We start from the raw sequence: 14,071 nt of genomic DNA on the forward strand, positions 1-14,071 counted from the left end.
TCTTATGCTCCTCTATTAGTCTATTTAACATTTCTTCCTTATAATTGTATGTTACCTCAATTTAGTAATAAAACAGTAGCTTGGCAGGAAACACTGCATGTGCATGTGTGTGTGTGTTTTAACTCTTCAAAGACAGCCCCAAAATAAAAGGTCTGTAGAAGGATGTATTACTAATTCCTTATGGCTGCTATAACAAATTACCACAAACTGAGTGGCTTAAAACAATACAAATTTATTGTCTTATGGCTCTGAGGTTTGGCAGGGCTGCATTTCTTCTGGATGCTCAAGGGGAGGACCACTCCTTTCCCTTCCCAGCTTCCAGAGGCTGCACACATTCCTTGGCTCGTGGCTGCATAACTCCAACCTCTGCTTTCTCTGCTTCTGTTATTACATCTTCCTCTCTGATTCTGACCCTCTGTTCCCTTCCCCTTATAAGAACCCTTGTGATCACATAAGACCACCCAGATAATTCAGGATAATCTCCCCATTTCAAAATGTTTAACTTAATAATCACATTTGCAAAGTACCGTTTGTCTTATAAGGTAACACAGTCAAAGGATCCCGGGGGTAGGAAGTAGACATCTTTAGGAAGGCATTATCCTGCCTACCACAAAGGGAAGTGCCTTGGATGATCTTCTGAGAGCATTTAAGTCAGTGCTATCCAAGTGGAGATGATTCTGCTGCCCCAAGGAAACACGTGGCAATGCCTAGAAACATTTTTTGGTTGTCACAACTCTGTGTGTGTGTGTGTGGGGGGGGGTGTTACTAGTCACCTAATGGGTAGAGGTCAGGGAAGCTGCTAAGCATCCTACGATGCACAGGACATCCCCCTCCCCGCAACAAAGAATTATTCAGCCCCAAATGCCAGCAGTGATGAAGCTGAGAAACCCTGATTTAAAGTATATGATTCCCTGAAATCTTAGTAAGGTTACAATACGATGGAAGCCAGGTTCAGGATTTAGATTTACATACAGACGTTAGATAAATCATATTCAGGGTCTATAACTCCATGTTTTTAACCATCTTATATGGTAAATAAGAGATGAATGATATTACTCATACTTTAACAGTAGGGTTTTGAACACTGCCTTAACTTGTTATTTGTTAAGTAGTGTTTATTTTAGGTCTGGTGTAATCTTTCAGAGTGATGCATTTCTTATAGAGGTAAGTTAAGTTAAATCATGTATTATGAACATCATTTTCTGTATATTCTAAGTACTTAAATTTATAGATGCTCAGATTTAAAGGACCTAACACCAAACAGATTTCAAGATGATCCACAGCCTTCTGCGATATTTTATTTTTGTCTTGGTGTGGCCTGACTTCTACCCCTTGACTTCAAATGATCAAAGAGAGAAGTATACTTGACATTCCCTTCCATGGGGAGAAAGATTTAAGGTAAAACCAACTTTCACTTAAAATAAGCACCTTGAGTATCAATACTGACTTTTCCAATTCTCAAGAATTTCTGTGCTCTGGTTTGAATTCTTTCAGTCTTTTAAAGTAATCTATAGAATTGCTGGTAGGAGACGTTACATTTTTTTCAACATCTTTCTTTTCCTTTCCATCCACTCCACTCTTTTCCCTTTCTTTATTACTTCTCCTGTCCAAGATTTTCCGTAGAGTTTTCTTAACCTGTAGCAAGTTCTAAAAGCAATAGTTGTGTTTTCTGTGGCAGAAAATATTACCTAACCAGTAGAGGACTGTGTGTGTGTGTGTGTGTGTGTGTGTGTGTGTGTGTGTGTGTGTGTGTGTGTTTGTACGGCATGAAAACTGTATCTGTAAGGTTGAGTTTCATCATTTCCCCCCATCCAGGAAGGCATAGCAAGTACAAATATGAAAGTATTCTAGCAGCTTGTGAACCAACAGAGCAGAATGAAGAACACACGGCTATTCAGCAACCTTGTTCACCACTGAGCTATTTCTATTGTTTACATTCCTCTGCCAAGATACAGTTCTGTGAGGTGTTTTTTTTTTACCTTTGATATGATTTCTAAGCTACAATTAAAGGATATACAGTTTAAATACATTTTAATTAGTTAAGATTTGCCAAACATTATTAAAAAACCAAAGCCATAACCCCCATAGACGTTAAGTCACATCTCAGATTCCAGATTCCAAATGTCACATTGTTCGTTGGGTGGGTACCACTAAAGGATTGTACCTCTCTCTGGGGTACAATCACTTGTAGGATTACAAAGATATGCGTTCCTAGTCAAAGGATCTAGTTTCTTCAAAAATAAAACGCAAGACAGGGTGGGTATAGCTCAGTGGTAGAGTGCAAGCTTAGTGTGCACAAGGTCCTGGGTTCAATCCTCAGTACCTCCATTAAAATAAATAAACCTAATTACCTCCACTGCCAAAAACAAAAATAAAAACAAAATAAAAACAAAAATTCAAGAAGAAAGAAAACAAGAGTGAAAGGGAGAACAAAAGGCAGTGCCTGAGAACAAGGAACTTAGAGATAATTAGAGGTTAACACATAAGTGGGAGTTTCTCACAACAGGATAGCATGAGCATTTACAACAGGGCAGCTGGGACAGAGAAAGGAGGGATAAGATTTTAGGAGGGAGCAAATGGTAACTTTGACAACTCAGGCACGTACCAACTCTGGCACAGTGACCTGGACATTTCCCAGCCAAGGAACCTGTGTGGCCATTTCCCTAAGGAACAAAGAAACTTCTCCGTTTCCGGGAAGGCTGTTGGGTGAGAAAGTGTATGTTATTATGCTGAGCAGCAAATGGCTGGTACCTCCAATCAAATCTCTCTCAAGCTACCCACATCATGTCCCAGAGTGTCTGGCCAGGGCATCTGAGATCCAGTACAAAAAAAAAAGAAAGGCAAAAAAGGAATACAGAAAAACAGAGAGTACGTACATACTCAGGACATTAGACTATAACTGAGAATCCCACAGTATTTTGCTATCATTATTTTGGAAAGGTCAGTGAATAACAAAAACCTGGATAAGAAAATCCAACAGAAAATGGTTAAAAATCATTTGTGATAGATTATTTCTTGGAAGAAATGCAGACATTAGGAAGGAGGTTTAGAATCCCTTGTCAAAGGGCGTAAATATTGTGTTCATATCCAGGGCGCTGTGCTCTGCTAGCACCTTTTCCCTTCTTGTCAGAATGTTCTTTTTTTTTTTTTTCACCACACTCTAATTGATGTCACCTCTATAGCTCCATTCACTTTCCTGTACCTTCTCTGATTTTTCTTTTCCTTTACTTCTTAAGTTTCTGATTTTCTCTTAAGTTCAGCCCTTATACCTCTTCTCCTTTTAGGAACGTAACTACTGCCAAGGCTTCAGCGATCACCCCTGGGCTGACAGATCCTAAATCCACCCATCTTTACTTTCCTGCTGTCTATCCTCAGTTGGATGTTACCCTTGACTTAGACCCAACAGGTCTAAATCCACAGTAATCACACCCTTTCCTACAACAAACTCACATCCGAACTTCTCTATTTCCTTGAGACTGTGTGCTGCCACGGTCTCCTGTGTCCCCCCAGGCTTCAAACTTGGTGCCATTTTCATATTATTCATGTCCTTCATTTAGCAAGTCAGTTCTGTAGAGCCGCACAGTTGTCCCTGCACACTGTCTCAAAGTTCTCTCATCCCACCATGGACAGCCCTCCTCCACTCACACCTGTACTACACAACCAGCACCTACCTGCCCACCCTCCCTGGCTTCTCACTCAATCCACCCAGCTGACCATTCCCAAAACTGTCTTTCAACTTTTGCCTTATTAAGAGATTTGTTCAAGAATATCTCTTTTCCTCCCTGATTACAACATCAAGACTAACCATGAATTTTCAGAGTGCTCCGTAACATGTCCCCATCTATCAAGACTAGGTTTGCATTGCTTCTCAACATGATTTATTCCTGTCATTCTTTCTCTTAGTTTGGAATTCCCTTATCTGTACCCCTGCTTCTAAATCCTAGGCCTGTTTCAAGACCCCTCCTAAATCTCAATTTCTCTACCTCTTTACATGTTCCCATGACACTCCTTTCTTAGTGCTTGCCCCTCTGATGACTTGCATTGAGAAATTTTTAACACCATTTCAATGTGCTGATAGTCTTTCTCCAATTACATGGCAAGTACCATAAAGCTAGAGATATAGTTCTCTATCTCTACCCTACCATTCACTCCAGGGTTGAAAAGAGTGATTTTTTTTTTAGAATAAATAAGTTTGTTAATCTACTACTTAAATACATTTTGATTTTTTGACTATAAATTAGTGATCTATAATGAATTAGAATATAAACAAAGCAAATACAGAAATGTATCCGTTAGCATTTGATTTTTAAATGTTATACATTAATTTTAAAACTACTAAATTTAAAACCATCTTCTTACCTGATTTTATGCAGCCTGATGACTTGCAAATACCATCTAGAAAAAGGAGGATATAGGCATAAATATTTGCAATACATGTTTTCTAATTTCTCCCTATCTTTTGTCATTTTAAAAACTGCCAGTTGAATCATAAATTCCTTACAGCTAGAGCTAAAATCTGAGTTATTATATACCATTGATGGTAGTTAGAAAAAAAACTAGAGAAATAAAATAAACAAATCTTAAATTTAAAAATTTTATAATGAATAAAAATTTATTTATTATATCATCTCCACCCGCTAAGCCTTAGGTCAATTAAATTGAAATAATAAGTTATTTTAGTCTGGTAATCATTTTTTTTTTTTTGTCCATTAAGGAACCAATCTTTTCTAATTCTTATTATAAAAAACTTCTAAGGCTCAAATTAGACTTCTTAAATTCTTATACAACTGTTTAGAATTTCAATGACACAACAAAAGTTGACTAATTGAAGTTGGCCATAAAACTGTGAATACTTTAATCAAATAAAATTATACATTAGAATCCTCATAGAATAAGCATGAGTGCACTAAATATACTTGGCAATTAATAACTTAGCTCAAACATAAAAGACACTGTACTTTAGTCAGAGTTAATTGTTTTGACATACTGATGTTACAGCTTATAAATGAATCTTTCTATCACCATCTTTAAGTGTCTCTCTCCTTAACACATTCTTTAGTAGAAAGGAAAAGCCTAAGATGAAGATTCCATTCTCTTCGGCATGTTTGTGGGCACAGGCGTGGGAGTGACTCACCATCGTAGGTTGCATAGAGAGCTATCATTGTCACAGCGATGATGGTGAGGAGCAGGACAAGGACAGAGAGACTGATCTCCAGGGGGGTCCATCGCTGTTTCTTCTTTGGCTTTGGAGTGTTGATATCAGTTATATCCATCTGACTTTCTGATCTGCCCATTACCTAAAATCTGCAAAAAAATTTTTTTTTAATTTTTAAAATACTAATGATAATGTATTAATAAAGTGATAGAAAGAAGACTATAGCCAAATAAATTAGAAGCTGGTCAGAACCTTTTGAGTCTTTTTGATATATCCGTGAAGGTCCAAGCAAAATTAGACAGGAAGACTCGGTTAAACACTCACGTCGGATTCCTTCAGCAGTTCATAAGCAAATAACTGCTGCACCATCATTAAAGAAAGTTTTAAACTCACCCTTCTGAACTTTGGACAACATCAAAGGTGAACTTTATATCTTGCTCCACTGGCTTCCTTTATAAGCCTGGAAATCAACGACTAATTCTTCGAGGTTTTGACTAAGCAATAATTTGAAATATGAATACAAGTAAAAACAAAAAGGAACAAACACTTGTGGTAGTTCCTCTTCAGTTTTAAAAACAATTTTTAATTTTACAGTTCAAAATTACAACTACTGCTGATATGGGTGTCTATTAACTGGTTAGACAACATTTTGAAATCAATCACTCATTGGACCAAAAGTCTTGGTTTACAACCTGGCATGAAAGATATTAACCATAAACAATGTTTCTTTGTGTAACTGAAGAAGAAAAAAATGATTAAAAAATCAAGCTGGCAGGTCAAGATAACAACTGTTAAGATACTTTATTTAACTTATTTTTAAATTAATAATGCTAATACTTCTACTAATAAAAGCTGGCATTTACTGAGTACTTCCCATGTGTCACTCCCAGTTCTTAGTGATTTACATGTACTAATTCACTGAATCTTTGTAAGGTGGATATGAATATTCCAATTCTATACCTTAGGAAAGTGGGGCACAGAAAAGCCAGGTAACTTGCCCAAACCTACACAACTAAAAACACATTTACAATGAACACATTTCAAAGAACACATTTTGAAATAAAATTGTATCATCCTACAATGGAAGCTACTTTAGACCTTATTGCAGAAGTCTAGGAGGGGAAATAAAAGGGATATAAGCCTAAATATTAAATTTCATCATGTTTCTTTCAGAGGCCTAGTGATACTTTACCAACTATTCACCAAAGCTTAGAACAGGCAACTTCAATTTTTCTGCCTGACTGTAAAAAAGAACATCGTAAACTAACAGATTAGCTGCTTATAGCTTGATGCAAATTAAGCATATAATTTAGTTCCTAGATGAAGTGAATAGCTTAGAGATGCTCTTATACTTAGAAATCTTTGTTGAATACACATAATTTTCTGCGGATGTGTTTTGTGGAAACTGAGGCACAGGATAAAGTAGAAACGGATTCTACATTTGAAGTATAGCCTGGGATACCCAACAATACCTAGGAATTTAATTTCCTAGTGAGTTATTAATAAGTGAACCACAACTAGACTTTAAAGTTCTGGATACAGAGTCTTAAGCATGCTGTCCCCTTGATTACGTGAGGCTATAACCAAGGACAGACTATCAAATAAAAATACTTTATTAGACCATGAGAACCATGTCTGCTCAATAAAAGTGGAATGTAATGTACCTGAATGTTAAAATGTCTTATTTAATGGTTATGTAACTCATGTTGGCTTAGTCTCACATCCCCATGGGTTATGATACGGAATTACATTGATCATAGTCCTTTGAGTTTTAACACTGCAAGTGGTGGGAAAGAAAAGATGGAAACAAACTTAACAATCAGAAACCATACAAAGAGGTAAAGAATAAAAAGAATAATTTTCCCACTTCTCCCAGAAGAATTTGAGATTGACTTCAAGAACATCAATATTAATCACATTTGCTTGAGTATTTCCCTTTCCTATTTTTCCCGCTGCTCTAATAATAATACAGAAGACAATCCAGAGAAATGTTCTCCTTATATAATATGACCCATTTCTCTTTTTAGTTCTTCCTTAGACACAGCAATCAGTTTCTCTAGTAAAACCTGGGGCCAGGAACCAGGGGAACCATGAGGTTAAATTAAAGGTGCTCTTTGGCACCACCAGGCTCCCACCGAGCAAGAAAACTAGTAGCCAAGCATGTCGTTCTCCCTCCTGGGTGACTTCTCCCTGGCTTCTCCTCCTTACCCTTGAGATTGGGATACTGAGGCATCTGAGCTCTTAATAGTTCTACACCTAAGGCAACAATAATTGTTATCGGGGAAATGAAGGCAGTGACTGAGCTGTTTAGTCCTTTTACCTGCATCAAAAGAATATCATCTTTGAATCACCTGCTATCTCTCCATCTGCCCCTCTTGTAAACACTCTGCAAATTTTCAGTCTTTTGCTCCTAAGTGGCACTTTTCAGCAGCACTGACCAAAGCAGAAATGAGTCAAGGTTAACCTCCTAATTAACTTTGACATTCATTTCCAGTGGAGTCATTGTTTTTTAAGAAAATGGGGTCAGAATTTCGAACCTCAGGGTGAAACACATCACCACCCCTCAGATACTTGGATATCCAATGCAACCACACCCAAAGCCATTTTAGACAAGGGAAGAAAGGGGACAACTAGACAAAAGAATACCAAAAAGTGATAAGGTTGACATTTGTAGTCCCAGATAAAGCAGAATATGTCAAAACATAGCTACATCCTTAAAATATTCCACCTCAATTGGAGATATGTTGGAAAGTTCAAACCAAAACAGACACTTCCAGAGAAGAGATTAGAGAATGAGGACACCTAACCCAACAAGAACCCTGCGAACTTCAGCTTGACAACATCACCAATAGAATAACTGACTATTTTGCCTAAGTAGAAACTGAATTTCAAACAACATAAAGCAGCAATTTTTATACCAGTTACATGTACACAAAGAACCCAGAGGATAACTGGGTTGTTAAAGGTTAAGTCTACAAACCAAAGCAATGTTCATCTTGACAACACATTACTACCTTAACATTTCTGCAAGTCGCTGAGGTTATACTACACAATTACAGTTTGTGTTATGGAAACTGAGGCACAAGAAGCAAGAGAAACAGGTTCCACCTATAATGGAATATAAGCTGCAAAAATACTGAATCACTAAGCTCCACACCTAAAACTAACACAAGATTGTAAATCAACTATACTTAAATTTGAAAAAGGGAGAGAGAAACAGGTTCCACATTTAGACGGTAGCTGCAGAATTTGAGGAGGCAGGTACGCGAGAGAAATTATCTCCTTGTTTCCCAGGACGTTAACTTGTAGGTGTTTCCCAGATCCGGAAATCCGGAGTTCTGGACACAAAGTCCCAACCACATTACTTCCATAAGCTGTGTAGCTATACAGCAAGACACAGTATGGAGTCCAAGAAACTGTCAGACAAATTTTTTTTAAGTGCTGGAACATAGCAATAAAGCAAGCTAGTCTTCTTAGCCGATTTGCCAATTAGTAGCTTCCAAATGCTGACGCTGCAAGTCAAGGTGCTACTTTTCAGTTTAATAAAATTACCATTTGCTTTGTATATGGGGGAGGAACAGACTTGACCAAGTGGCTAAAGAGGACAGTTCGGTGGCAATTACCTTTACGTCCAAATAATACAAATAGATTGAGACCGATTAAGGAAACTTTCATCCGCAAAAGAACTCCCCTCTACTCCCACCAGCCAACCGTTGTGTGATTTAAGCACTCTATCAGCATAAATTATGTAAGAGGAAACTAAGGTTCAAAGCAATGTGAAGAGGTGGGATAATGAAAAGATCCTCAGGTTAGGGAAAATAAAAATAGAAAAGTGAGTTACAAATGAGAAGAAAATCCGACAGAAACCAAAAAAGAAAACAAACCTTACTTAAAAAAAAAAAATCAGTGTCTGTACAGCAGAATGGCAAATTCCCAGCCCCCAAATCAGCCCCGCTGCAATTTGGTAGCGCCGATCTCAGTAACCAGCTATAACTCTCCGAGGCAGAGGGTGCAGGGAGCTATGGAAATGAACCTGAAGAGTCGACCTGACATCACTTGCAGAGCCCTCCTCCGGGTCCCTCTCTCTGCCCCCGTCCCTCACTCTTCAAGTCCCAGGAGCGGCTGCTTCCCAGGGCACGCCTCCCTCGCCCACGGCCGCGGGGTGCCAGGCGCTCTGACCGCGCCGGACCTGAGCCGCCGACCCTGCTCCGTGCGCCTCCCGGGCAGCCGCTCCCCGCGGCGGCCTCTGCGCTCTCCCTCCCGTCCCATTGGCTCCCACCGCCCCGGGCGAGATCTGGAGCCCTATGGACCCAGCTCCCGCAGCTCCCCCAGCTCCCAGCTGCCGGCTTGCTCTCCCGGGACTCACCAGTGGGATTCGGGAGAAGTTGGAGGCTGCTGAGCAGACACATCCCGACCAATGAGCGTGCGGGGCCGGCGGGTGGCGGGGAGCCCGCAGAGCGCTGGTGGGTCGGTGCGTCCGCCCAGGCGCGCCGGAGCAGCGCGGGCTCCCGGCCTCGGATCGCAGCGCCGAGCCGAGGCCGGACTCTGGAGAGGTTCTGGGCCCGCCTCGGCCCGGGCCCAGGGGCGACGGGGAACCGGGACATCCCTCGGACCAGCACCCGGAGAGACTCACCGTGGCCTTTCAGTAGATCCCGCGCGGGGAGTTGCGCGGCTGCTCCCGCCTGCGCTGGGTCCAGCTTCGCCACTTGCACATCTCCGCGCCCCGCGCGTCTCTGCTCTCACCCCCCCACCCCCACCCCGCCTCGCCACTGCAGGACCAGCGAGAGGAGCAGTTCCCTGGGTGACCTGAAGGTTTCCGCTAGGTCTCCCAAATCCTGTCACATCATGTGAGGGGGCCGGAGCTGGGGGGTGGGGGTGTGAGAAAGTCGTCCCCCCTCCCCCCGCGCTCGTCCCCCACCTCACCCTTCCCAAAAGGGCTTTGCCAAACATTCTTGGAATTGCTTAGCTTCGGGGCTTTCAGGAAAACAATACATCGCCTCTTCGAAATTCTGTAGTGCTGATGAAGGTAATATTTCTCTCCCTAGTGGACCTGAGACAAAAACAATTCTCTTTCTCACACTCTTCTTTCGCTCTCTTCCTCGCTCCTTTTCCTCCCTTCAGCCAAGCTTCCTTCTTCCTTTCTAGTATTTTCTTTATTTTCTCTCCCACCCTCCTTTTTGTTTTTTCTTTCGTTCTTTCTTTCCTTCTACTCCCTCGCTCTTTTTCGCCTTCTCTCTTTCCTTTCCCCCTCTTCCTCTTTGCTTACCCTCCTTTCTCTTTCTTCCCTTCCTTTCTTTCTCTTGGTCACACCAGTGTGATGTCCAGAGCTACATTCTGTACTGGAACTCTCTACTCCCACCTCCTGACTCTCGGGAATCTTGTAATGTGTGTACCTGAGGGGTTGGGATGGGGAGTGAGAGAGTCAGAGAAAAATAAGCTTAAGTATCTCTGCTCTGCCTACTAAAATTAGCTGTAATGTGTCTGGACCCTTGTCATTTTTATGCAGCCAAGCAGCACACCATCTTCACACGAGTCCTCCTATAGGTATAAAAAAACAAGAAAATACTTTTTGCACAAAGATAATTCCTTTATAAAAGCTGCCTTTAGCAGCAATGAGCTTAGAAGAACTAAACCTCTCCTAATTTTTTTTTCTTCTGTGATTTTTGGTTCAATTGATCAATGCCAAATATATAAATAGCTTTAACATTGCTCCCTTTTCTCCTTATATATTTGTAAACATGTGCGCGCGCACACGCACGCACACACACACACACGCGCACACACACACGCGCACACACACACACACGCGCACACACACACACACACACGCACACACGCGCACACACACACACACACACACACACCCCTTGGGGAATTCATACTAAAATACAGGTGGGTTTTCCTGAACTTGCAGTTACTGTTTTTAACATCAGAGTGACTCACTGCTTGAGAAGAGTCCCTCTGCACTGACAAATTTTGCATCCTTTTCATAGTAGAGAAAGCTGAATAGCAAGGAGAATAAGTAATACTTGCTAATGAAATAGTAAATGGAATATAATGAAGAGACATTAAGAAAAAGTTAAAACAATCATTAAATAATTAGATTAATTCAGTGAAATCTTGAACTCCTATAGGTAAGAGTCCGAAAGTTGGATTTCTCTAAGGTTATCTAATTCTGAAGATTTCTTAAGCCACTTTTTTGTTCATATAAAAGTAATTGTATGCTTTACTCACAGAAAGTCTGCAGGATTATGTTCAGAAGAAGGCATGGGTGGGGAGGATATAGCACAAGTGGTAGAGCACATGCACAGTATATACAAGGTCCTGGGTTCAATCCCCAGTACCTCCTCTAAAAATAAATAAGTAAACCCCTCCCCCCCCCCAAAAAAAGTATAAAATAAATAAACTAAAAAAAAAAAAAAAAAAAGAAGGCATGAACATGGTGTTAAAAATAGAATCTAGAGGGTGTTGGGCCAACTGAAGTCTTTCAAAGTCCATCAACCCCCGTTTCTGGGCTCTCAGATGTCTGCCTGTGGTCCCTCAACAGACAAAGTACATTCTTTACTGGGCGTAAGAAATTAATAGCGCTAGGTAATGCGCAGGCTGGCTTGTTTCAGCCCACCTTATCAGAGTCGTAAACCCCACCACCCTTCAAAGACCCTAAACCTCTTACCTCACCTACAACCAATCAGAGACTTGTGCATAAGCTGATCAGGCACCTTGTGACCCGACCTTATAAAACACCCCAACAATCGGCCCTCAGCGCTCACACAGGCACCCCTTGCCTGTGTGGCCCGCTGTTGCCTACAGCAGCTAACTACTACACTTTTCCTTTGCCCTTCGCTTTGGTGCTCACACAGGCATCTCTTGTCTGTGCTGCCCGCTGTTGTCTATGATAGTGTACCCTAAGAAACTCCTTTCCATTCTTACACTTAATCTCTGGTAAATTCTTTTACCAACCCGCATGTCAGTGGCTCACTGACCAGCCGCTCCACTGAGTCACACAACAGAGGGCTAGATGGAAACTGAAAAATAAAACAATTTAGTAGTTTTGAGGGAAGGATGGGCATAACAAGATTTGTTTCCTGAATACTCCAATATGATAGTGACATAATTTATGAAATAAAGTTTACTCACATCCAAGGATGAAATGGATGTATGATTGAGGGGTGGGGGTCTTTCAGAGTAGACAAGAGAAATCTCACATCCTTCGATTCTACTTACATTAAGCTATTCCAATTTGTAGTTGGAAAATTAACTCATAAACCCTTCACCACTGTGTTAATACTGCCTCATATAATTTTTAATAAAGCACATGGCTCCAATAAATGCTAAAAAGGAAAAAAAACTAAAAAACCAAAACAGTGAAATCTAATGTATAGACTTCAAAAATACTCTCTTCAAGTCTCTATTCTTTGCTCTTTCTTGGCTCATGTAGCAAACACTACTTAATCCTTACATCAGTATTACAATGTGGATGTAATTACCCCACAAATAAACATAAGGAGCTCAGCTAAGTTAAAACTGCCAGGAAGTGTCCCTTCAAACCTAGTTCATTTTGATTCAAATCTTAAGTTACTGTTATCCTCACTTTAGAGAAAAGATTGAGGCATAGAAAGGCGATTTACTAAAACTCAGTCTGTGAGAAATCTACATTTTCTAACACTCCAGTGCTTAATTTTTATTACTTTTCAGCTAAATTACCAAAATGTTATTTCAACCTTACATAATTAACAATGAATTAAAATGAGTTAGAAAAGTCTTTTCTGTTTTTTTCATGTAGCCAGTCCTCAGTTTCTTCCTATGGAGCTATGTACATTAAAAATTTAATACATTTTTTTCTGATTAACGGAATGCTGAAAGTTGGTAGTGGAGGAAGAATGCCTTGGCCAGAATAATCACCAAATTTGCAGAGCAACAGGAAATGCAAGTAAAAGTTATATGCCTGGTCTTAACATTTCTATTTAAACTTTTCAAGCTAGGTTCTGTTTTCAAATTTGCACAAACTTTTTTAACAGAAAAAGTTCCTTTGGAAGAAGTTTATCCTTGTAGTTCAAGAATATCTTATTTCTGGTAGAAGCTAAGATGGTCTGACTTGTTTATAGTGCCTCTAAATTTAGAGCTGAATTTGAAAGCAAAGGTAATTCATTTAAGTTTTTTAAAAAATTAAAGATTTGTTAATGAATACTTTTCAGACTATTCAGTTATGAGCATATATCATAGATTTAGATCTATCTTGTTGCAAAAGAAGAAAAATCCTGCAGGAATCTAATTCAAAGGTTCACTCTTGTTAGGGGTATTTTATAGAGAAAAAGAATGGATATAGAGTACACAGCGAAAGAAACAAAAACACATACAGTTATTTTTAGACTGACTTTCAGCTGTTAGTCACGTATGTGTTTTTCACAAGAAGTCTTCCCCAGAAATTTAAGGGTTTTATCAAAAATGCTAAATCTCTTCCCAGAAGGAGGTTATGTAAACTGAAAAGATTTCTCTTTTAAGGGATCGAACGAAGAGTCCCTAGATAAGGAAACTCAGAAAACTGAGGTTTACAGAGGTTGCCCAAAGTCATGCAGTTTTGTGAGTTACAGAGATGGAGGAGAAAGTGGTCCTCCTGGCTGTCATGTATCAGATATTAAGAGTGGAATGCACTGGTTCTAGAAAGATGCAAGGTAGATCTTGAAAAGCTGTCCTTGTATGCAGCACTCATAAATACTTGATAAGGTGTTTCTAAAGGCCCTTTAAATGCATTACTGAGCAAGCAAGAAAGTGAAGGAAGATAAAAGAAGCCAAAAAATGGAGAGCTAGGAATACAGAAAGGTATTTGAGCACTGAAGACAGTACTGCCCTGGGGACATTTACCTATCCCAAGAGGCTTCATCAAACCTAGGTGACCCAGAGTTTCAATCTTAACAA

The 14,071-nt window shown here is 40.0% G+C and overlaps 1 protein-coding gene across 3 annotated transcripts in view; it reads right to left on the minus strand.

Annotated features, from left to right (window-relative positions):
• Positions 1 to 9,945, minus strand: part of MME (membrane metalloendopeptidase) — a 90,284-nt gene extending 80,339 nt beyond the window's left edge. Inside the window, exons 1-3 of one of the 3 annotated variants that reach the window (XM_074369211.1) lie at positions 9,789 to 9,945; positions 5,135 to 5,304; positions 4,360 to 4,395 (exon numbers count right to left, since the gene is read on the minus strand). In XM_074369211.1, coding sequence (XP_074225312.1) covers positions 4,360 to 4,395; positions 5,135 to 5,294 — 196 coding nt within the window. In that variant the 5' untranslated portion in view covers positions 5,295 to 5,304; positions 9,789 to 9,945. Of the gene's footprint in view, positions 1 to 4,359; positions 4,396 to 5,134; positions 5,305 to 5,407; positions 5,543 to 9,521; positions 9,668 to 9,788 lie in introns of those variants that run through there. The other 2 variants (XM_074369218.1, XM_010952017.3) reach the window with 2 other exon arrangements.
• Positions 9,946 to 14,071: the final 4,126 nt, after the last annotated feature.

Source organism: Camelus bactrianus, chromosome 1, assembly GCF_048773025.1.
Source record: "Camelus bactrianus isolate YW-2024 breed Bactrian camel chromosome 1, ASM4877302v1, whole genome shotgun sequence".
NCBI classification, from domain to species: domain Eukaryota; kingdom Metazoa; phylum Chordata; class Mammalia; order Artiodactyla; family Camelidae; genus Camelus; species Camelus bactrianus.